Below are 26,132 nucleotides of genomic sequence, written 5' to 3'. Positions count from 1 at the left end.
GGTAAGTCAAAAAGTATTGCTACTGGAGGCGGAGCCAACATGGGGTTATAGACAGAAGCACCATGACATCCCTCTGCAGCAAAGACCCTTAAAACAGATACAAATGTCAATCCTGGAACCCTAAGTACCAAATGAAGGAATAAAGAATACGATTAAGTACTGAACGGAATAAGAAACCGACAAAAAAAAAGAAAAAGAGGAGAGCCATGGAGTGGAGGTCCCCTACCAGCCATACCAAGATGGCCAGATTTGCCATCGTGGGCTACAGCCACCAAAGAACTCAGACAGGGAGTAGAGGAAGGCAACATCACGGAGCTCCTAGCAGGAGACAGAGCACTTAGTAACCAGGGATACGCAGTTTCCCACCCCACATTCTTCCCTCTACACAGCCTCTGCCACTTGCCAATGGGCCATGGTTGCTTGGCTGGAGAGATACCAGCTTCCTACCACTCGGATTCGCCACATTGAGGCTTGGCCACCAAGGACTGTGGACAGGGAATACAATAAGGCAACTTTGTGGTGCACCCAACAGGAGACAGAGCACCCAGTAACCAGGGATACATGCATTCCCATACCCCATCCTTCTCTCTACATGGCTTCCACTGCTTTGCCCAGAGGCTATGGTTGCTTGGCCAGAGAGACATTAACTCACTACAGCCGGGGTTCACCCTGCCCCTACTGGCTGGCGCCTTCAGTGCCATTTTTTTTTTTGTTGTTGTTGGTTTATATTTTGGTTTGTTTTCTGGTATTCTTTTTTTGGCTTTTAATTTGTTGCTTCTCTCTCTTGTCCTTCCTTCCATTCCTATCTCCCACTCAGCTCACCCCATGTAACATCCCCTCCCTTTTCTTGATGGGCTCCGATTTTTTGATTTGTTTGCTTTGTGCTTTGTGTGTGTGTGTGTGTTTCTTTTTGGCCTTTTTTTGTTGCTTCTCTCTTTCCCTTCCTTCCTTTCCTTTCTCCTGCCCAGTTAGGCCTGTGCGCCAACCCCTCCCGTTCTTGACGGGCTGTGATTTTTTTTGGTTTGCTTTGTTCTTTTATTTTTTTTCTGGTTTGTTTTTGGTACTTTTGTGGGGGGTGTTGCTACTCTCTCTCCCTTCCTTCCCTCCCTTTCTCCCGCCCAGCTAGCCCCGTGTGCTATGCCCTCCCCTTCTTGATGGGCTGTGATTTTTTTGGTTTGTTTGCTTTGTACTTTTTTTTTCCCTTTTTCTTTCCTTCTTTCTTCCTGTTTCTTCTTTCTCCTTTCCTTCCTCTTTTTTCTCCTGCCCATTCAGCACTGTACACTATCCCTGTCCTTTCTGGAGGGGCCATGCTGAACAGTTTGGTTGGAGAGTAACTGTAGGCAGTCTCCCTGGTCTCTGCTGCCAAGACTGACTCCCTCAGCGCCATCTTATTTATTGTTCGTTTGTTTTTCTTTTGTTATTGGTTCTTTTCTCTCTCTCTCCCTTCCTTCCTTTTCTTTCTCCCATCCATCCAGCCCCGTGCACTGTCCCCAACTTCTAGGTGGGCTGTGCTGTACTGTTTAACTGCAGAGCCTCTGGCAAACAGCCTCCCCAGGTCTCTGTTGTGCCCACAGGCTAACTTCCTTGGCGTCATATTTTTTATTTTTCTTTATCTTCCCCCTTCTCCTTTTCCTTCTCCGTATCACCTAGGCCCTGTACTGCCTCCACCCCTTACTGGCGGGCCATGCTTTGTCACCCAGTGAAAGAGAAATCAGCTCGCCTCCTCCACGACTCTGCCCTGCCCCCAACGGCCGGTGCCCCACCACCATATATTTTTGGTGTTGCTTTTATTTTTTTTATTACCTTTTATTCGTTTGATTGTTGGTTTCTTCTCTTTCCCCCTTCTCTTTTCTCTTGTCCACTTAGCCCCATGTGCCACCCACGCTGCTTCTCAACAGGCCAAGCCACAATGCTCAGCTACAGAGCCACCAGGACACAGCCTCGCCAGGTCTGCCCTGTCCCCACCTGCAAAATCATACCCGCCTCCATTTTATTCGTCTTTTTTCTTTTTCTTTTTACTTCTTTTTTCACCTTTTTTGTCTTTGGTTCTCTCTCTTCTTTCACCCACCCACTTAGCTCTGCATATCACATCCTCTCCTTTCCCTTCTGCCTATCTGTACTATGTGCCAAGTGCCACACTCCCAAGTGGTACCAATGCAGTCCCCTGGACCCCGCCCTGCACTGCACTCCAACCCCACCCCATCGCCCCCAGTTCATGCTGCAAACTACCCAACCCCACCACTCCACCCCTGCTAGACCTGCCCTGCTGTACAATAGCTGAGTGACTGGGCCTGCCCACCTGGACAAGGTGGTGGGAAGTATCGGGCCCACAGGTGAGCAAGAAACAAAACACACCCAGCCCGCCTGCCCAGGCATCACCAAATAAAACAAAAAAGGACAAAACAATCGAATCTACAATCAATAAATGAAGAAAATAATTTCTGAATATCCCGAAGACAGAAGAAAATATTGAAACATATTTAAAAGTGACCAAAATACCAGATGACCTTCTGCTAGAAGAAAAGGTACTGGAACTACCTGATAGGGAATTCAGAACTCTAATATTCAGGGTTCTCCAACAGATGAAGGAAAATCAGATAAAAATAAGAGAAAAAATAGATAAAATCATTGAAAAGATAAAAAATGGAAGGAATCAGGAAAATAACACAGGAACAAAAATGTCAAAATAAATACACAACCAGAAATCGTACAAAAATAGCAATCAGAAACCCAAAAGACAAACAAGATTTCAGAAACTGACAGTGCAATAAAAGGTTTTAGGAACAAATTTGAAACAATGCAAGACAGGATGAGTGAAATCGAAGACAAATCCTTGGATACCACTTTGAGGAAAAATCAGAGAAAAGAATGAAGAAAAATGAAGAAACCCAGACAACAATGTGGAATACAATCAAAAGCAAAAATTTGCATGTGATTGGAGTTCCAGAGCAGGGAGAGAATATGGAAAACACAGACAGGATTACTGAAGATTTGCTGAGAGAAATCTTTCCTAATAACCTGAATGACAAAAACCTGACTATCCAAGAAGCTCAACAAACCCCGTACAGGCTAGACCCCCCGCCCCCAAAAAATCACCAAGACATCATAATCACACTCGCTAAAACCAAAGATAAAGAAAGAATCCTGAGAGCAGCTCACGAAAAACACAAAGTCACATACACAGGGGAAACAATAAGACTAAGCTATGATTACTTGACAGAAATCGTGAAGGCAAGAAGGCAAGGGGATGACATATATAAAATTCTGAAAGAAAAGACCTGCCAACAAAGAATAATATACCCTGCAAAACCTTGCTCAAATATGATGTCAAAATTAGGACATTCCCAGATAAACAGAAATTAAGGGGATACGCAAAAACCAGACCAAACTTACAAGAATTACCAGAGGCAGTCCTTTGGTTAGAAAACCAACAATATCAGACAACAACTTGAATCTAGCATGTAAGACAGCATCAGCCAGATACCAGCCTAGATAATGAACTCTCAAGGATAAAGCAAAATAAATATTTACAAAAGGAAATCGGTGAAGTCAGTCTGTAAAAGACAAGAAGAACAGAACACTAAAAAAGGAAATAAACAGTATAGGTATAGAGCTTCCAAATGGAGAGGAAGTCAAGGTGTTATCAAGCAATAAAAGACTGGTTTAAACTTAGGAAGAAAAGGGTAAATTTCAAGGTGACCACAAAGCAAGTTAGCAAACCTCATCAAAATAAAGAAGAAAAACATAAAGTCTCAGTAAACACAAAATCTACAAAAACAAAAGAAATGAAAAAGAAAAAATACAAACAAAAGGAATTCAGCACAGAAGAGTAAGAGGAGCAAAGAAAATGTCAGCACTACAAAAAACTACTACAAAATGACAGCAATAAACTCACACTCATCAACAATCACACTGAACTTAAATGGCTTAAATATACCCATAAAGAGACAGATGGTCACAGAACGGATTAAAAAAAAAGTACCCATCAATATGCTGTCTACGAGAGACACACCTTAGAAACAAAGACATAAATTCATTAAAAATCAGAGGATGGCGGCGGAGCCAAGATGGTGGAATATACACATGCTTCCAGCGAGCCCTCTTTACAACAAAGACCTGAAAAACAAGGGAAACGAGTATATTTATGACAAGCTAGGAGCCCTGAGCATCAAAGGCAAGCTTAGAAAACGAAGAGAGGGACAGGGAGAGGAAGAGACGGTTCAGAAGCGGAGAGGAGTTACCAGACCTGAATCGCAGGGAGCCCTCTAGCACCATTTCTGGAGTGGCAGTGGCGGGCTGGTACTAGCGTTTGGCAGCAATTTCCTCAGGGAGAAGCAGCCAGCCACACAGCCTACTCACACCTCTGGAACCTGAGAAGAACGGCACTCTCGGAAAAGCTAAGTACTTGCGTATATTTTACTGTGACCCCCAACCCCAAGCCGGCTTCAGCGGCTGAATTCCCTGGGCCTGAGATAGGCACTGTTGAGCACCTTGAGCCATCCTCCCAGCCTTGGAGAAGGAAAAAATTTGCATTTGGGGGAAAAGATAATTTGCCAGCTATACTAATGGGGAGCTCAGGACAGAAGCGGCTCCTGCCCAGGCATAAACGCTCTGTGGCCTTTGAGTACCTTTCCCCTCTGCATGGACCTGTGTAGGCCTATTTCAGGAAAGCAGGCCCTTGTTGGCAGACTGCAACCATTTCAGCTGTGCAGTGGAGAGGTGGGTGTTTAATGGTTGACATTGCTTTGCCTATTAAACAGGGTCCTCACCTACCCACATCAGGGGCCTAAGGGCTGGTAGCTCCACTCAGATCACCCAGCCACCCACGAAAGGGGTCCAAGGATAACTGGTACCTCCCAGTCTTTACAACCAAAAACACTGAGTGCCCATGGTCCGTCTGTAGAACCCACCCACCTGTGTGTTCTAGGGAACAGGGACATGCTTTCTTCAGGGACACTCAGGGGTCGGTTCTCAACCCCCTGTTTTGTTCAGAGCATGATCCCCTGCTGCAACCAGATACTGACACGTACACCAATCACCCCTGCCCCTCTAAGACTGTAGGACAGAGCCTGTACCACATACTTGCTGATGAGCTACCTGAACACCTGAGCTGAATTCATACAAGAAAAGTGAATGGACGCCTAGACTGATAGACCTGATAACAGCTCTAGCTGTCTGGGGACAGGACATCAGAGCTCCAAAGGCAAAAATAATCAAGCTAGCCCACTCAAGCAACCCATGTGGGAATATCAAGATGAAACAAAGCAAGAAGCTGTGACACAGTAAGCAAACATAAACTAATACAATAACTCACATGGCTAGGAGACAACAGTCAATACCAAGTCACATAAAGAAACAGACCATGATCACCTCAACAAGCTCTCAAAACAAAGAATCAAGGGATCTTCTAGATGAAAGTGCATTCTTGGAATTACCAGAGGCAGAATACAAAAGTTTTATATACAGAACCCTTCAAGACATCAGGAAGGAAATCAGGCAATATGCAGAACAAGCCAAGGAACACACAGATAAAGCAATTGAAAAAATTTGAAAGATTATTCAGGAACATAATGAAAAATTTAATAAGCTGGAAAAATCCATAGACAGACAGCAATCAGAAATTCAGAAGATTAACAATAAAATTACAGAAGTAGACAACTCAACAGGAAGTCAGAGGAGCAGAATTAAGCAGTAGAAGCCAGAATTTCTGAACTTGAAGATAAATCACTTGGCACTAATAATATTTGAAGAAAAATCAGAAAAAAGAATTAAAAAAAATGAAGAAACCTTAAGAATCATGTGGGACTCTATCAAGAGAAATAACCTATGAGTGATTGGAGTACCAGAACAGGGAGGGAGAACAGAAAATACAGAGAGAATTGTTGAAGATTTGTTCACAGAAAAATTCCCTAATATTGTGAAAAATGAGACGATATCTATCCAAGATGCTCATCGAACTGTACATAAGGTAGATGTTAAAAGAAAGTCACCAAGACATATTACAATCAAAGTTGCCAAAACCAAAGATAAAGAGAGAATTTTAAGAGCAGCAAGGGATAAACGAAAAGTCACCTACAAAGGAGAGCCAATAAGAATAAGCTTGAACTACTCGGCAGAAACTGTGCAGGCAAGAAGGTAATGGGATGACTTATTTAAGAAACTGAAGGAAAAAAAATTGCCAGCCAAGAATCATATATCCAGCAAAACTGTCTCTTAAATATGAAGGTGAAATTAGGACATTTCCAGATAAACAGAAGTTTAAGGAATTCATAGAAACCAATCCAAAACTACAAGAAAAATTAAGGGAGTTCCTCGGTTAGAAAATCAATAATATCAGGTATCAACCAAAGACTTGAACACTGGGCACAGCAATCAGAAGTCAATCCAGACAAGGAAATCCAAAAAAAAGAAAGCTCAAAACAGGGTAACAGTGATGTTATTACATAAAAGAAAACAACATTAAAACAATAAAGAGGGACTAAGAAATATAAGCATAGATCTTCCATATGGAGGGGAAGATAAACAATATGAAGAAATAAAAGTTAGATTTAAATTTAGAAAAATAGGGGTAAATAATAAGGTAACCACAAAGGAGACAAACTATCCTACTCCTCAAAATAAGATACAAGAAAAAAATAGAGACTCAGCAGAAACAAAACCAACAACAATGAATATGAGGAAAGGACAATATATAAAGATAATTTACTCAGCACATAAAATTAAGTGGGAAAAAGAAACCGTCAACAACACACAACAAAAGACATCAAAATGACTGCACTAAATTCATACCTATCCATAATTACACTGAACGTAAATGAACTAAATACACAATAAAGGGACAAAGAGTGGCAGAATGGATTAAAAAACACGATCCGTCTATACACTGCCTAGAAGAGACACACCTTAGACTTAGAGACACAAGCTAAAACCCAAAGGATGGAAAAAATACATCAAGCAAACAACAATCCAAAAAGAGCAGGAATGGCAATATTAATTTCTGACAAAATAGACTTTAAAGTTAAATCCACCACAAAGGATAAGGAAGGACACCATATATGATTAAAGGGACAACGTACCAGGAGGATATAACCATATTAAATATTTATGCACCCAATGACAGGGCTGCAAGATACATAAAACAAACTCTATCAGCATTGAAAAGTGAGATAGACACCTCCACAATTATAGAAAGAGACTTCAGCACACCACTTTGGGTGAAGGGCAGGACATCCAGAAAGAAGCTCAATAAAGACACGGAACATCTAAATGCCACAATCAACTAACTCTACCTCATAGACATATACAGAACACTCCACCCAACAGCAACCAAGTATACTTTATTTTCTAGTGCACATGGAACATTCTCTAGAAGAGACCACATATTAGGTCATAAAGCAAGCCTTAACAGAATCCAAAACATCGGAATATTACAAAGCATCTTCTCTGACCATAAGGCCATAAGTAGAAATCAGTAACAGAAAAAGCAGGGAAAAGAAATCAAACACTTGGAAACTGAAAAATACCCTGCTCAAAAAAGACTGGGTTATAAAAGACATTAAGGATGGAATAAAGAAATTCATAGAATCCAATGAGAATGAAAACATTTCCTATCAGAACCTTTGGGACACAGTGAAAGCAGTCCTCAGAGGTCAATTTACATCAATAAATGCACACATTCAAAAAGAAGAAAGGGTCAAAACCAAAGAATTATCCCTACAACTTGAACAAATAGAAAGAGAGCAACAAAAGAAACCCTCAGGCACCAGAAGAAAGCAAATAATAAAAATCCGAGCAAAATTAAATGAAATAGAAAAGAGAACAACAATTGAAAGAATTAACAAGACCCAAAGCTGGTTCTTTGAAAAAATTAACAAAACTGATAAACCATTGGCCAAACTGACAAAATAAAAACAGGAGAGGAAGCAAATAACCCAAATAAGAAATGAGATGGGTGATATTACAACAGACCCAAGTGAAATTAAAAAGAATCATATCAGATTACTATGAAAAATTGTACTCTAACAAATTTGAAAACCTAGAAGAAATGGATGAATTTCTAGAAACACAACGCCTACACATCATCAAAAATCACATTTTCAAAGATTATTCAATGACAAATGAAAATGATCACACTATAATGTTAAAAGAGCAGGGTACAGATCTTGTCATCTAGTGGTGCTATAACAGAAACATTGCAAGTGGACGACTTTAACAAAGAGAAATTTATTCCCTTATAGTCTAGTAAGCTACAAGTCCAAATTGAGGGCATCAGCTCCAGGGGAAGACTTTCTCTCTCTGTCGGCTCTGGAGGAAGGTCCTTGTGATGCATCAGTCTTCCCTTGGTCTGGGCGCATCTCAGCACAGGAACCTCAGGTCCAAAGGACATGCTCTGTTCCCGGTGTTGCTTTCTTGGTGGTCTGAGGTCTCTCTGCTTGTAGATCTCATCCATGTAACTGGCACTAGGCCATCTCATTAACATCATAGTGATAGGATTTACATACAGCACATAGGGAAATCACATCAGATGACAAAATCATGCAATACTGAGAATCGTGACCTAGCCAAGTTAACTGACACTTTTGGGAGACACAATTCAATCCATGACAGATCTACAAACAGCATTACCCCGATTCTATAAACAACAACATGAGTGTGCACGAAATCACATATAGACAATAAACAATGGAAGGAATATGCCAAAAATGCTAACAATGGTTATCTCTGAAAAGTGAGATTATCAATGATTTTTTTTTTGTTGTTGTTGTTGTTGTTAGGTGTCGAGTCAGTTCTGACTTATAGCAACCCTATGCACAACAGAACGAAACACTGCCCGGTCCTGCACCATCCTCACAATCCTTGTTATGCTTGAGCTCATTGTTGCAGCCACCTCGTTGAGGGTCTTCCTCTTTTCTGCTGACCCTGTACTCTGCCAAGTATGATGTTCTCCAGGGACTGATCCCTCCTAACAACGTGTTCAAAGTATGTAAGACGCAGTCTTGCCATACTTGCCTCTAAGGAGCATTCTGGCTGCACTTCTTCTAAGACAGATTTGTTCTTTGTTTTGGCAGCCCACGGTATATTCAATATTCTTCGCCAACACCACAATTCACAACTCTTCTTCGGTCTTCCTTATTCATTGTCCAGCTTCCACATGCATATGATGCTACTGAAAATACCATGGCTTGGGTCAGGCGCACCTTAGTCTTCAGGGTGACATCTTTGCTCTTTAACACTTTAAAGAGGTCCTTTGCAGCAGATTTACCCAATGCAATGCGTCTTTTGATTTCCTGACTGCTGCTTCCATGGCTGTTGATTGTGGGTCCCAGTAAAATGAAATCCTTGACAACTTCAATCTTTCCTCCGTTTATCATGATGTTGCTCATTGGTCCAGTTGTGAGGATTTTTGTTTTCTTTATGTTGAGGTGCAATCCATACTGAAGGCTGTGGTCTTTGATCTTCATCAGTAAGTGCTTCAAGTCCTCTTCACTTTCAGAAAGGAAGGTTGTGTCATCTGCATAACGCAGGTTGGTAATGAGTCTTCCTCCAATCCTGATGCTCCGTTCTTCTTCATATATTCCAGCTTCTCGGATTATTTGCTCAGCATACAGATTGAATAGGTATGGTGAAAAAATACAACCCTGACGCACACCTTTCCTGACTTTAAACCAGTCAGTATCCCCTTGTTCTGTCCGAACAACTGCCTCTTGATCTATGTAAAGGTTCCTCTTGAGCACAATTAAGTGTTCTGGAATTTCCATTCTTCACAATATTTTCCATAGTTTGTTCTGATCCACACAGTCGAATGCATCTGCATAGTCAATAAAACACAGGTAAACAGCTTTCTGGTATTCTCTGCTTTCAGCCAGGATCTATCTGACATCAGCAATGATATCCCTGGTTCCACATCCTCTTCTGAAACCGGCCTGAATTTCTGGCAGTTCCCTGTCGATATACTGCTGCAGCCGTTTTTGAATGACCTTCAGCAAAATTTTGCTTGCATGTGATGTTAATGATACTGTTCTATAATTTCCACATTCGGTTGGATCGCCTTTCTTGGGAATAGGCATAAATATGGATCTCTTCCAGCTGGTTGGCCAGGAAGCTGTCTTCCATATTTCTTAACACAGACGAGTCAGCACCGCCAGCGACGCATCCGTTGGTTGAAACATCTCAATTGATATTCCATCCATTCCTGGAGCCTTGTTTTTCGCCAATGCCTTCAGAGCAGCTTGGACTTCTTCCTTCAGTACCATCGGTTCCTGATCATATGCTGCGTCTTGAAGTGGTTGAATATCAACTAATTCTTTTTGGTATAATGACTCTGTGTATTCTTCCCATCTTCTTTTGACGCTTCCTGCGTCATTAATATTTTCCCCATGGAATCCTTCACTATTGCAACTCCAAGCTTGAGTTTTTTCTTCAGTTCTTTCAGCTTGAGAAATGCCGAGCGTGTTCTTCCCTTTTGGTTTTCCATCTCCAGCTCTTTGCACATGTCATTGTAATACTTTACTTTGTCTTCTTGAGATGCCCTTTGAAATTTTCTGTTCAGTTCTTTTACTTCATCAATTCTTCCTTTTGCTTTGGCTGCTCAACGCTCAAGAGCAAGTTTCAGAGTCTCCTCTGACATTCATTTTGGTCTTTTCTCTCGTCCTTGATGTCATTCCACAACTTGTCTGGTCTTCTGTCACTAGTGTTCAATGCGTCAAATCCGTTCTTCAGGTGGTCTCAAGGTCATATTTTAGCTCTCGTGGACTTGCTCTGATTTTCTTCAGTTTCAGCTTGAACTTGCACATGAGCAAGTGATGGTCTGTTCTACAGCCGGCCCCCGGCCTTGTTCTGACTGATGATATTGAGCTTTTCCATCGTCTCTTTCCACAGATGTAGTCAATTTGATTTCTGTGTGTTCCATCTGGCGAGGTCCATGTGCACAGTCACCACTTATGTTGGTGAAAGAAGGTATCTGCAATGAAGAAGTCGTTGGTCTTGCAAAATTCTATCATTCCATCTCCAGCATTGTTTCTATCACCAAGGCCATATTTTCTAACTACTAATCCTTCTTCTTTGTTTCTAACTTTTGCATTCCAATTGCCAGTAATTATCAATGCATCTTGATTGCATGTTCGATCAATGTCAGACTGCAGAAGCTGATAAAAATCTTCTATTTCTACATCTTTGGCCCTAGTGGTTGGTGCGTGAATTTGAATACTAGTCGTATTAACTGGTCTTCCTTGTAGGCACATGGATATTATCCTATTACTGACAGCATTGTACTTCAGGATAGATCTTGAAATGTTCTTTTTGATGATGAATGCAACACCATTCCTCTTCGAGTTGTCATTCCCAGCATAGTGGACTACATGATTGTCCGATTCAAAATGGCCAATACCAGTCCATTTCAGCTCACTAACGCCTAGGATATCGATGTTTATGCGTTCCATTTCATTTTTGACGATTCCAATTTTCCTAGATTCTTACCTCGTACATTCCAGGTTCCGATTATTAATGGATGTTTGCAGCTGTTTCTTCTCATTTTCAGTCGTGCCACATCAGCAAATGAAGGTCCCGAAAGCTTTACTCCATCCACCTCATTAAGGTCTACTCTACTTTGAGGAGGCAGCTCTGCCCCAGTCATCTTTTGAGTGCCTTCCAACCTGGGGGGCTCATCTTCCAGCACTATATCAGACAATGTTCTGCTGCTATTCATAAGGTTTTCACTGGCCAACGCTTTTCAGAAGTAGACTGCCGGGTTCTTCTTCCTAGTCTATCTCAGTTTGGAAGCTCAGGTGAAACCTGTCCTCCATGGGTGACCCAGCTGGTATCTCAATACTGGTGGCATAGCTTCCAGCATCACAGCAACATGCAAGCCCCCACAGTACGGCAAACTGACAGACATGCGGGGGGGGGGTTTATTTACATCATTGTATTTTTCTGCATTCTAAACTTGTTCTACGATGAACATACATAATGTTTATAATCACAAAGTATTTTTATATAGCTGGATCATTTTTCTTTAGCTCCCCATAACAAATGCCTTCATTGAGCAATAATTTAATATTCTTCCCTCTCCTTTTTCTTGACCTGGTATGTTTCTGCTTCTTTCATTAAAACCTCCCCTAAACGTGTTCTCCTTTAAGCTCAATATATCCTTCTGGAATGCCTCTGTGCAAAATTTCTCTAAGTTTGTTTCTAGGAAAAACTTTCTCTTTTTCCTAACAAAAAAAAGCTGTGCTTTGATTAGACAGGAACAGCTACGCATTGTAGGGTTCCACTTTTGCCTTGAGGACAAAAGGAAGCTCAGAGCCAAGTTTAATTCCAAATCATAGTATCATTTCCTTAAATTCCTGGTATGTTCCGTGTGCTCTGTGAGAGCAGGGGCTAAGTCCTATTTGTACTTTCAGGATGTCCTGTATTGTACCTGGCAATAACAGTCACATTTATTGATTGCATATGTCATGGATTGAATTGTGTCCCCCCAAAATATCTGTCAACTTTGCTAGGTCATGATTCCCAGTATCGTATGATTGTCTACCATTTTATCATCTGATGTGATTTCCCTATGTGTGTAAACCCTACCACTATGATGTAATAATGTGGATTAGCAGCAGTTATATTGATGAGATCTAAAAGATTAGTGTTTAACCCAATCTCTTTTGAGATATAAAAGGGAGAAGCGAGCAGAGACAGGGGGCCTTATACCACCAAGAAAGCAGTGCTGGGAGCAAAGCACGTCTTTTGGACCCGAGGTTCCTGTGCTGAGATGCTCCCAGACCAAGGGAAGGCTAATGCATCACAAGGACCTTCCTCCAGAGCCGACAGAGAGAGAAAGCCTTCCTCTGAAGCTGATGCCTTGAATTTGGACTTGTAGCTTACTAGACTGCGAGAGAATAAATTTCTCTTTGTTAAAGTCGTCCACTTGCAATGTTTCCATTATAGCAGCACTAGATGACTAAGACAGCATACTACATGTGAGGCACTATGCAAGCATTTCACATATTACCCCATTTAGCCCTTATAACAACCATATCGGGTAGGACCTAGGAGAAGCCCCACAGGTATAATATATGTGGATGGAATGAATGGACGCAGTGAATATCCTCTGGTCTTCTTTCATCTTTTTATTAGGGTTATCACATAAATATCTTTAAAAAAAAATGGGCCAGGGAGATTATAATGTACATTTGGGAGTTATGACTGTTCAAAATCCTTTCCCCTTTCTTTATATCACTGTACCTTCTTTTCTCTTTCAGGATCCATGCCTCCCTGACTCTCAGCCTATGTGGTTTGTATAGGGTCGGACACATAGTAACACACACACACACACACACACACACACACCATCACTACCACCACACCCTCTGGAAGGTCACATGCCCCAAGTCTGGCAAATCAACATTCTCCTGATGACATCATTTCAGTCCCAGGATCCAGGGCCAGGAACAACCTGAACCCAGTTCAAATCCTGGATTTTAATATGATAGATGTCAACATAATTTCTTTTTATGTTTAAGTCAGTTTGTGTTGTTTTTGGTCCCTTGTAACCAAAAGAGTCCTAGCACATAAAATACGTGCTTTTAAAAAGTGTCTTAGGCTGGGTTCTCTAGAGAAGCAATACCAGTGAAGAGTATATATGTGTGTGTATAGTTTTTTTTTTTATATATATATATATATACACACACATATATACAGACACACATACAGAGAGAGAGAAATTTATGCCATGGAATTGGCTCACACAGTTGTAGAGGCTAGCAGGCCCCAAGTCCATGGGTCATGCATTAGGCTAGAGGTTTCTCCTAAATCACGTAGCTGCAGGGGCTGATGAGCTGAAGATTAGTAGGTCAGAAGGCAGGCTGCTGGCTCACAGGCTGAGAACGCCAACGAATCCCAAGACTGGCAGGTAAGACGGCGGGCTGCTGGCTCAGACTGCAGAAGCTGATGAATCTCAAGATCAGCAGGCAATACAATAGGCAGCTGGCTCAAGTTCCAAGAACTGGAGGTCAGATGTTGACAAGCCAGATGCAGGATCCAGAGCAAGTAAGTGAGGTTTGCCAGAATGTCCATATATACATTGGATGCAGGCCACACTCCCGAAGAAATTTGCCTTACTACTGATTGGCTGATCACATCAGATCACATCATGGAGGATGACTACATCATTACATAACTGCCAAATTATATCATTATATAACTGCCAAACCACTGAGAATCATGGCCCCACCAAGATGACACACAACCTTAACCATCACAAAAGTGAATACAGGACTTCCATTTTTGACAATATGGAAGACTAAAATGTCTAGAGAAATCCTCCTGTTATATAAAACGCCCAGAAAATTCTTGATAAAATACTTTCTAAAATCTTTTAAATGCATAGCTTAGCTGACAAGCAAGTAAAAGAAATCCTCAAAGCCCAGGAACAACAAAAAACACGAATCTAGATACCACAAGTAAGAAATACAGAGCATAAAATAAGTAAGCTTAATATGTTTAAATAAATAAAAGAATATCTCAAATGAATGACAAAGGAGCAAGAATGACAGATTTGCCTAAATGTCGACTTCTCCCAGCAATAATACAAAGCCAGGGGAAAATCTTCAAATGCCAAACTATCAGTCTAGAATTACATACCCAGAAACACTATTTTTCAAGAACAAGAGCAAAATAAAAACATTTTTAGATAAATAAAAGTGAGCGTTTAAACAACAGACCTTCTCTGTAAATCACTGTAATGATGAATACAAGATGTATTTCAGGAAGAAGGAAAAGAATCCCAGAAAGATCTTCAACTCGGAAAATAATAACAAACTTGTGGATAAATCTAAATAAAAACTGCATTAAAAAGAATGTCTAACTCGTTGGTTTAAAAACCAAGGCAGAATTAAAACGGTGGAGCGGAATGTCATACAAACTGGGAGGAAGGTGATAAGTGCTCAAGCACTCTAAGGTCCTTGGTTCAGGAAAAGCCATAGTTCCTGATTAACTTCAGAGTTTGCTGAGTTAAATATATCCTTTAAAATTTCTAGGGTTACCACAAAAATAAAATAGATAACTGCCAATTTAGTAGAGAGAGAAAAATGGAATGAGAAGGGGAAGGGGAAACTTCTATCAATTCAAAAAGCAACAACAAAAGAAAAAAATAGAAAAATCATAACAAATGGAAAACATAAAATAAGAAGACAGAATCCAAAAGTATCAGTAACATAATACATATACGTGGATATAACTATCTAGTTTAAAGACAAAGACTGCCAGTCCGGATTTTGTAAAATGAAAACACAGAATCAAGCAGCATGTTATTGAGACACACACCTAGAACATCAGGACAAAGTAAGAGTGAAAGTCCAAGGATGAAAAAAGATATCACAAAAATACTAAATAAATTGAACATATTCTGTGAATTTAATGAACTGACTCAAAAAAGAATGTCATCCTGATGACCACAAAATGGGGCTAATAAGAATTAATAAAATGCCCTGCATTTTACAACCTTATTGTGGAGGCAAAAGAAACACACATCAGTCTAATCTCTACACCACATATGATGTTTCTCCAAAGATAATGTTGTTACAAGAACAGACAAGCAGACTACATGTCTTCAAAAAGAGATATCCTGACCAACTCCCCCCTGCCAACCTCAGCAAGACGCAAACACTTTCTTGGGGGAATTAACCTACTTAGAGCTATTTTGAGACTCTTGGCCTTTCCAGCACCCAAATCCTGAACCCTGAACTCAGATACACCTACAATTATGTTATTAACAAGGCAAAAACTAGAGCAAGAGTTTAAGAAATGCAAACTCTTGTGTATCAGTTACATGCTCTCCCAACCAGTGGTTCACAACTCCTCTGCCGCGGGCAGAAACCAGCTCCTGTTCATACGCATGGCACCCTGGGGAAATAAATGCACAGCACACTCTGCCTTTTCTCTCTTCTTAAGCAGGTCAGAATGCAAGTGAAGATAACATTTTAATGATTATCTCAAGGCCTCTCTAGTCTATGAAAACTGAAACTTTCTGCAAACATTGGTACAATATTATGTTTGTTTTTAGCTGCCGTCGAGTCGGCCCCTAACTCATGGCAATCCTATACACAACGAAACTAAATGCTGCCCAGTGCTGTACCATCCCCATAATCAACTGGGGATCAGACCATTGTGGTCCACAGGGTTTTCACTGGCTGATTTTCGGAAGGAGATTGCCAGGCCTTTCTTCCTAGTTCATCTTAGTCTGGGAGCCCCACTGAAACCTGTTCAGCATCATAGCAACGTGCAAGCCTCCTCTGACAGATGGGTGGTGGCTACAGATGAGGTGCATCGGCCAGAAATCGAACCCAGGTCTCCTGCGTGGAAGGCAAAAATTCTATCACTGATATTAGCAATCATTTACTTGTGACACACTGCACAACTAACTGTGCTGTCATCCCTAGTTTCATCTGCATTTGACTTATTAATTTCTACTTTGTCTAATTCTGGTATTCTCCCACGCCCTCAAAAACACCCATCCTAAATCTTCTGAGTAAGAAATCCACAGGTTCTGGGCCAGTAGCTTTCAATCCTGGCTGCACATCAGACTCAGCCTAGGTCTGACTCAAAGACTCTGATTTAACTGTTAAGGGGAAGGTCTCTGGCATTTGTATTCTTAAAAGGCTCCCCAGGATCGTAAACCCAGCTATCTGGCTCCCCACTTTGATTTGCTGCCATCTCAGAGTGAAAGTTCCCCTCCTTGCTAAGATCAAATGGGATGATATTTGTGAAAGTGTTTTGCAAAACCTACACTTGCCATACTACCATGCAAAGATTCCCTGTCAGCATACTTCTCATCTTCTATCCAGTTCTGTAACGAATATAAATAAAGCTGTGCTGAAGTCCACTGGCATGTGAATTGTTAGTTCTCAGAGGGGCTGGGTCTACACAGAGTCTCTCAGAGTTAGAGCCAAGACTCCAAAATGTCTCTTTTTTGGTCTGGCCCTGTCCAAGGGAGCAGACATAGTGCCAGGCCTTGCAGACACCGGGAAGAGCCAAGCCAAACATCCCTCAGTCGCTTCCAACTCCTTGCTCCTGCTAACTGGTTAATGCACGTAGTGCAAAGACTTTGGTTAAAAACATGTGGACCTATGTACATGTTCATGTTTGAGTATGTTCTCATCCACACACCCAAATGTACGTTTTTCAAAACCTAAGCATGCTGAAACCAAAGACACAAGGAAAATCTTAGTCCAAAGGACTAATGGACCATATGAACCACAGCTTCCACCAGTGCCCAGAACTACATGGCACCTGGCTGGCACCACTGGCTGCTGTGACAGGGATCACAACACAGAGTCCCAGACACAGCCAGAGAAAAGGCAGAACAAAATATAAATTTACAAAAAAAGACCAGACTTACTGGTCTGACAGAGTATGGAGGAAACCCCAAGACTATGGCCCCTGGACACCCGGCTAACTCAGAACTGAAGCCACTCCCAAAGTTCACTTTTCAGCCGAAGATTAGACAGGCCTATAAAATGAACAATAACACACATAAGGAACGTGCTTCTTAGTTCAGTCAAGTATACAACACCAAGTGGGCAACCGCTGCCCAAGAGCAAAGACGAGAAGGCAGAAAGGGACAGGAAAACTGGACAAATAAACACAGAGAACCCAGGGTGAAAAGACAAAGGGGGAGAGTGCTGACACATTGCGGGATTGCAACTAATGTCACAAAATAATTTGTGTATAAATTTTTTGAATGAATAACTAATTTGCACTGTAAACTTTCACCTAAAACACAAACAAAAAACCTAAGCGTGCTGAATTGACTCAACAGCAATAGTTTTTTTTTTTTTTTTTAAAGCATGTTGAATAGGGTTTAGCAGCACTTCCAGACTAAGTCGGAGTAGGAAGAAGGCCTGATGAACTCCTTCTGAAAATCAGCCAAAGAAAACCCTATGGATTGCAATAGTCCAATCAACAATCCAGGACTGGGCAGCATTTTCTCCCGTTGTGCACAGGGTCACCATGAATCAGGGGGCTAACTCAATGGCAGCTAAGAACGACAATATCTATACCTGGAAAAGTCTAGACAGATAAACAGCAAAATGTTAACAGCAGTTCTCCTGAGATGGTAGGTTTATGGGTGATTTTTATTTTTTCCTTTTTGCCTCTCCGTATGTGCTAAAATTTCTTGACTGAATACATATTACTTTTAAAATTAAACCAATCCCACCGCCGTCAAGTCAATTCCAACTCATGGCGACCCTACAGGGCAGAGAACTGACCCATAGGGTTTCCAAGGCTGTAAATCTTTACCGAAGAAGGCTGTCACATCTTTCTCCTGTAGAACCTCTGGTAAATAAAAAAATCCTCCGACATTCCCAAGAAGAAGAAAGAGGATAAAAAAAATCTGGGTTCTAGGCTAGCTCTGTTTCAGATATGTTGTGTGACCATGGGGCTGTGGCTTTTCCTCTTTGTTTATACTGGATGCTCCCTCAAAGCCCTCTCTCCTTCAACATTCAAGGACCTTAACCACCTCTCTAAGGAGCCTGGCAACGCAGTAGCTAAACACTCCACTGTTAGCCAAAAGTTCAGTGGTTCAAACCCACCAGCCGCTCTGTAGAGAGAAAGATCTGGCTGTCTGCTTCCATAAAGTTTACAGCCTTGGAAACCCTATGGGGCAGTTCTACTCTGTCCTATAGGGTCATTATGAGTTGGAATAGACTCGTCAGCAATGGGTTTAACCACCCCTCTGACAGGAACCCTGGTGGCACAATGGTTAAGCACTTGGCTGATAACCAAAAGGTTGGTGTTTCGAACACACACGGCAGCTCCAAGGGAGAAGGACCTGGCGACCTGCTCCCATAAAGATTACAGCCCATATTAGAGCAGAAAAAAATCAGAGTACAGAAAAACAATAGAAAGAATCAACAAGACCAGAAGTTGGTTCTTTGAAAGGATCAATAAAATCAACAAACTACTGGCCAAAGCGACAAAAGAAAAGCAGCACAAGAAGCAAGCAGCCCAAGTAAGAAATCAGACAGCCATAATTACAACAGAAACAAGTGAAATAAAAAGGATCATAGAAGAATACTACGAAAATTTGTACTCCAACAAATTTGAAAACCTAGAAGAAATGGACAAATTTCTAGAAACACACTACTTACCTAAACTGACACAAACCGAGGTAGAAAAACTGAACAGGCCCATAAGAAAAGAAGAGATTGAAGAGGTAATTAAAAAATAACTCCCAGCAATAACAACAAAAAGCCCTGGACCAGATGGCTTCATTGGAGAATTCCACCAAACATTCAGAGAAGGGCTCTCATCAATACTACTCAAAGTATTTCAGAGCATAAAAGAAGAAGAAATACTCCCAAATTCATCCTGTGAAGCCAGGATAACTCAGATACAAAGCCAGATGCAGAAACTGCAAAAAAAGAAAATTACAGACCAATATCCCCATGGACATAGACACAAAAATCCTCAATGTAATTCTAGCCAAAAGAATTCAACAACATAACAAAAAAATAATTCACCATGACCAAGTGGGAGTCATACCAGGTAGGCAGGGATGGTTCTACATTAGAAAAACAATCAAATCCATCACATAAATAAAACAAAAGACAAGCCCCACATGATCTTATCAATTGATGCAGGAAAGGCATTTGACAAAGTTCAACAGCCATTCATGATAAAAACTCTCAGCAAAATAGAAATAGAAGGGAAATTCCTCAACATAATAAAGGGCATTTATATGAAGCCAACAGTCAACATCATCCCAAATGGAGTCTGAAAGTACTCCTCTTGGGAACTGGAACCAGACAAGATGCCCTTTATTATCACCACACTTATCTGACATTGTGCTAGAAAAAGAAATAAAGGGCATTCAAATTGGTAAGGAAGAAGTAAAAGTATTTCTATTTGCAGATGATATGATCTCATATACAGAAAACCCCAAAGAATCCACAAGAAAACTACTGGAACTAAGAGGATTTCAACGAAGTATCAGGAAACAAGATAAACATACAAAAATCAGTTGGATTTCTCTATACCAACAAAGAGAACTTCAAAGAGGAAATCACCAAATCAATATCATTTGCAATAGCCTCCAAGAAGATAAAATACTTAGGGATAAATCTAACCAGAGATGGAAAAGACCTATACAAAGAAAACTTCAAGACACTACTGCAAGAAACCAAAAGAGACCTACAAAAGTGGAAAAACATACCTTGCTCTTGGATAGGAAGACTCAACATTGTGAAAATGTCAATTCTACCCAAAGTGATCTACAAATACAATGAAATACCGATCCAAATTCCAATGGCATTTTTTAATGAGATGGAGAAACAAATCACCAACTTCATATGGAAAGGGAAGAGGCCCTGGAAAAGTAAAGCATTACTAAAGAAGAAGAATAAAGTAGAGGGGCCTCACAGTACCTGACTTTAGAACCTATTGTACTGCCACAATAGTCAAAACAGCCTGGTACTAGTACAATAACAGATACATAGACCAATGAAACAGGATTGAGAATCCAGATGTAAATTCATCCACCTATGTTATGAGTAGCTGATATTTGACAAAAGCCCAAAGCCCGTTAAAGGGGAAAAGACAGTCTCTTTAACAAATGGTGCTGGCATTACTGGATATCCACCTGCAAAAAAATGAAACAAGACCCATACCTCACACCATGCACAAGAACTAACTACAAATGGATCAAAGACCTAAATACAAAATTTAAAACAATAAAGATCACAGGAGAAAAAATAGGGACAATAGGAGCCCTAATACATGGCATAAACAGAATACAAAACATTACTAACAATGCACAAACACCAGAAGAGAAACTAGGTAACTGGGAGCTTCCAAAAATCAAACACTTATGATCATCAAAAGACTTCACTAAAAGAGTAAAAAGGCAACCTACAGACTGAGGAAAAATTTTTGGCTACAACAAATTTTTTGCTACGACTAATCTCTAAAATCTACAAGATACTACAAAACTTCAACAACAAAAAGACAAACAACTCCATTAAAAAATGGGCAAAGGATATGAACAGGCACTTCACCAAAGACGACATTCAGACAGAAAACTGACAATATGAGGAAATGCTCACAACCATTAGCCATTAGAGAAATGCAAATTGAAACTACAATGAGATAGATACCATCTCACCCCAACAAGGCTGGCATTAATCCAAAAAACACAAAATAATAAATGTTGGAAAGGTTGTGGAGAGATTGGAACACTTATACACTGCTGGCGTGAATGTAAAATGGTACAACCACTTTGGAAACTGATTTGGAGCTTCCTTAAAAAGCTAGAAACAGAAATACCATAAGATGCAGCAATCCCACTCCTTGGAATACATCCTAGAGAAATAAGAGCCATCACAAGAATAGATATATGCACACCCATGTTCATTGCAGCACTGTTAATAGCAAAAAGATGGAAACAACCTAGGAGCTCATCAACTGACGAATGGATAAACAAATTATGGTACAGTCACACAATGGAATACAATGCAACAATAAAGAACAACAATGAATCCGTGAAACGTGTCATAACATGCATGAATCTGGAACACATTATGTTAACCAAAATTAGTCGCAAAAGAACAAATATTATATGAGACCACTATTATAAGAACTCAAGAGAATGTTTAAACACAGAAAAAAACATCCTTTGATGGTTAGCAGGGATGGGAGAAGGAGAAAGGAAAAATAACTAACTAGATAGAAGACATGTGTTAACACTGGTGATGGGAAAGGCAATACGCAATATGGGGGCAGTCAGCACAACAGGACCAAGGCACAGGAAGACATTGAGAGGAACGCATAAATAAAGGGCAACTACAGTAACTACTATAGCTTAGATAATCCTGCAGCAATAGTGTTAAAAAATAATAATTTACAAATGGACAAATAGGTAGATGAATATGCCAAGAGGTATGGAAGGGCATTAGGGAGCATGCCCTCCTGCAGATATAGGTTTGGTTGTAGATATTTCTACATACATAATTGTAGGTGCTGCACATATATTAATACAGACAACAGCCCACACAAGGGGCAGAGTCACAGAAACCTCTTAGTCATAACCAAACACCTTGCAGGACAAAGTTCCCAGGCTCAAAGGCAAAGGACCATAGACTCAGGGGACATTTACATCAATTGGCACAACACAGTACATAAAGACAATGTTCTGCATCTTACTTTGGTGAGTAGTGTCTGGGGTCTTTTAAGTTTGCAAGCGGCCATCTAAGATATAGCTATTGGTCTCTTCCCATCTGGAGCAAAGGAGAGTAAAGAAAACCAAAGACTCAAAAGAGCAGTTAGTCCAAAGGCCTAATAGACCACATGAACCGCAGCCTACACGACCCCGAGACCAAAAGAACTAGATGGTTCCCAGCTACCACTACTGACCGCTCTGACTGGTATCACAACAGAGCAGGAGAAAAATGTAGAACAAAAAATGAAATTCATAAAAAACACCAGACTTACTGGTCTGACAGTGACTGGAGGAAATCCCAAGACTATGGCCCTAAGACACCCTTCTGACCTGGAACTGAAGCCATTCTGGAGACCACCTTTCAGCCAAACAATAGACAGGCCCATAAAATAAACAGTAACACTGAGAGGCATGTGTTCCTTAGAACAATCAATTATACAAGATCAAAAGGACAATACTTGCCCAAAACCAAAGATGAGAAGGCAGGAACGGGAAGAAAATCTGGAGGAAAGGAAACGGGGAACCCAGTGCTGAAATGGGGAGAGTGCTGATTGATGGAGGGGAATGCAAACAATGTTAGGGAATACTTTATGTACAAACTATTGCATGAGAAACGAATTTGCTCTGGAAACTTTCATCTAAAGCCCAATAAAAAATTTAAATAAATAAATAAAATTGACAAAGGAAGAGTTAAGGTTCTGCTGTCACCCCCCCCAAAAAAAAAATTACAGCCTAGAAAACGCTATGGGGCAGTTCTACTCTGTCACAAGGATGGAATATTGCTGTGAGTTGAAATCGACTTGATGGCACCCAACAACAACAACAACCCCCGCTTATTAATTAGGCTCTCAAGGAAAGCCCTCACACGCTGTGAATTCATAACTTGCCATTCCAGTTTCTCCTGCTAAATTTCGAAACTCTGATTAGCTCCGCACTCCTATATGAAGTGAGTCTCCACATAAGGCCCTGCCTTACTGACCGGCGAGCTGAAACCAACACTGCTCAAGCCCACCTTTCTTTCTAGTCTGGCAAGAATAGCCCAACAGGCCCTGATGCAGGAATTAAAGGCAGGAGGCATTCACACTCCTTATCATGCTGTGTTTGCATTAACTTCCCAGAGTCAATGCAACAGCAGGATTTATAAGCCAACCTTGATAGGACACAGGGCAGCTGCATCACCATGGAGACTGGAAACCACAAGCCGCACAGGTCGTCCAGTGTTTTCAAAGGGACCTGCCCAATTGCAATCTCAGACAATAAAGGAAGTTGGATCCTGGAAAAGAAAACCTTTACGAGCAATCCCTAGATGACTCTCAAAAGCAGCTTCCTGAGTGTATTCTTGGCAACAGGGAAGGAAGGAAAAACTAGTAAGAATTGAGTACACTGTGTTGCTCCCAGGCACGGTGCTAGCTGTTAGTTCACAGATTGCGCTATTTCTACTAGTTCACTATTTTATAGATAGGAAAACTGCAGCACAGAGAGGCTAAGTAGCTTGCTCAAGATCACAGAGCTGATAAGCAAAAGAGACCAGATCTTTTTTGGGCTGGGTTCCACCTGAAAGCTGTGCTCCTTCCCTAGATATTGCCTCAGTGAGCATCTTTGGGGTTTCAAGGAGTTAAATGTGCACTAAGTCATTTGGGCGAAGAGGGGAAGGCTACTAATCCCAACAAAGTTTTACTCAAAAATATTAACAGTGAAAATGCCTCAGGCAAAAGCATGAAGTTAGAAGTGAGCAAATGCCGAAAAATAGGGAGGACAGTGAAGTTCAAGTCCATCCAAGCTTTGAGGACTGGGGCGGGAAGGGTCAGGGGGCGGTCTGAGCTTCCTCATCTAGGTATTCATACTCTCACTGGCCAAAGTTCTGCAGGGCGAGCCCCTAAAACCCTGAAATCAGCATGGTGCCAAGAGGGCCAGGAGGGTCACTTTCCAGCTGGGGGCCTTGGTGAGTCACCTATCCTCTCTGAGCCTATTTGCACACCTGTGTTGGAGCCCTGGTGATGCTAACCAACAGATGAAAAAAATGATAGAACTATCTCAGAAATTGAAGAATCCACCAGCCGCTCCTTGGAAACCTACGGGGCAGCTCTACTCTGTCCTATAGGGTGCCTATGAGTCGGAATCAACTCCATGGCAGTGGTTTGGTTTGGGTTTGGAAAGCAGGAAGGACAAGGAGAGAAAAGGATGGCAGGTGTGTGCCAGCATACAAATCAGGCTGTCCACAGTGGCTCCTCCAGGGACGCCCTCTCTGATCCCTCTTTCCCTCTAAGTCTTGAAGGAGGGGGCTCAGCTAGGGTCCTGGAAGATTACCACCAACTGGGAGAAAAGGAGAGAGGCCAGGAGGTCCAGGGGCAAAGGTGGCAGTAGCCACCTGGCCTTTCTCCTACTGCCAGCTTGTTCACCTGTTACTTACCCACCCAGAGGACACACACTTGCCCAGCCAGCAGCTCCAACAGGAACCAGGCCTTCTCATCACACAGGCTGGGTCCAGCACCACCCACAGGCATGAGCTGGGCTGGGCCACAGCCAGGAGGAACTCATTCCACCAGCTGCTCCTCCCTGCCTTCCTTCTCCTGAAGTTCCAGACCCAGCTCTCAGTAAGAGGGGAAGGCAGCTTGCAGACACTGGCTTGGCCTTCCAGCCACTTTTCCCCTCTCTTGCCTGGCCGCCACTCCCAACGTGGTCCATTCGCTGGGGTGGCACACAGATGAATAAATCTGGCCTACCTCTGCTCCCAGGAGTCACTACCTTGGCGGACAGACACACACCAGAGCGACACAGGCAGAACGGGGCTGTCCTGGGCGTGTTGCGAGAGCAGAAGAAGGGCAGCCAAAGCGAGACTCATCAAAATCTATCTGCTTAGGCCCCAACCCACCTCTTTCGGGGCTGAGACCACTTAGTAACAGATTCGTCAATTTCTGAGATTTTTCTCTTTTTTTTTTCACTTTCTTGCTTAGCCCGACCCCCCCCCCCGCCCATGTGCACCCTGACACTGCTCACTTCCGAAAAGACTCACTGAGATGCCATACCCACATATTCAGAGACTCCAGTTCCACCCTGCCACTCTACAGAAGGAGAAACTGAGGCCCGGGGAGGGGCAGGCCGGGACTCCGAGTCCAGTGCTCCTCCCCACCACCTGAGGACTCACAGCGGGTTTCTGCGCTCGGGCAGGCGGCGGTGCAACGAGATGCGGTCGCTGAGGTAGACGTTGATTTGGTGCAGCTGCACGCTCTCCTCCTGGAGCCGCAGCTCCTCGCCCTGCAGCTGCAACCGCACCGCCTCGCCCTGCGCGCCCAACGCGTCCGCGGGCAGCGGGGGCCGCAGCAAGACTGGTTCGCGCCGCCCGAGGCGCGGGGGTCTGGGCTCTGCCGCCCCGGCCCCGCGCCGCGCCCGCAGCACCGAGCCCAGCCCAGCCAACGCCAGCAGCGCCAACAGCGCCAACAGCGTCGCCCGGCCCCGCCGCAGCCCCCGCGGGCAGCGCCGCCGCCCCGCGCGCCCCCACATGCGCCCACCAGCTGAGGCCAGCGGTCTGCGCGCCCGAGCCGGTGACGGAGAGGAGATCCGGATCCCGGAACCGCAGCGCCGCGCCGCCCCGCCCCCGGCCCGCCCCACCTGCGCGCCACCCCCTTCCCGCCCCGCCCTCCCTCGGGAGCGCGGTCCACCGTTTTTCTCAGATTCTCACACGGGCTTACTAAGACTTGCACCGTCTTCGCTGGGCTGCGGTGCATTAAAAAAAAGTTGTTAGATATCGCGGTGGAGTCGATTCGAACTTATAGTGAGCCCACGTGACAGAGTAGAGAACTGCCCCGTAAACTGTAATCCTTACGGCAGCAGATTGCTTTTTTTTTTTTTTTTTTGGTGTTTCTTATTCTTCATTTTACAGACGCTGACTCCAAGAAACTGAAAATGAACTGGAATAAACTATTTTCTCAGG

General features: G+C 42.4%; 1 protein-coding gene across 1 annotated transcript in view; it reads right to left on the bottom strand.

Annotated features, from left to right (window-relative positions):
* Window positions 1-25,738, bottom strand: part of GALNT12 (polypeptide N-acetylgalactosaminyltransferase 12) — a 56,561-nt gene extending 30,823 nt beyond the window's left edge. The window contains exon 1 of the mRNA XM_049896138.1: window positions 25,347-25,738. Coding sequence (XP_049752095.1) covers window positions 25,347-25,702 — 356 coding nt within the window. The 5' untranslated portion in view covers window positions 25,703-25,738. The remainder of the gene's footprint in view (window positions 1-25,346) is intronic.
* Between the last annotated feature and the right edge of the window lie 394 nt (window positions 25,739-26,132).

Source organism: Elephas maximus, chromosome 9 (assembly GCF_024166365.1).
Source record: "Elephas maximus indicus isolate mEleMax1 chromosome 9, mEleMax1 primary haplotype, whole genome shotgun sequence".
Lineage (NCBI taxonomy): Eukaryota > Metazoa > Chordata > Mammalia > Proboscidea > Elephantidae > Elephas > Elephas maximus.
Note: the sequence above shows the minus strand (reverse complement) of the source record. Positions and strands in the feature narration are given on the sequence as shown.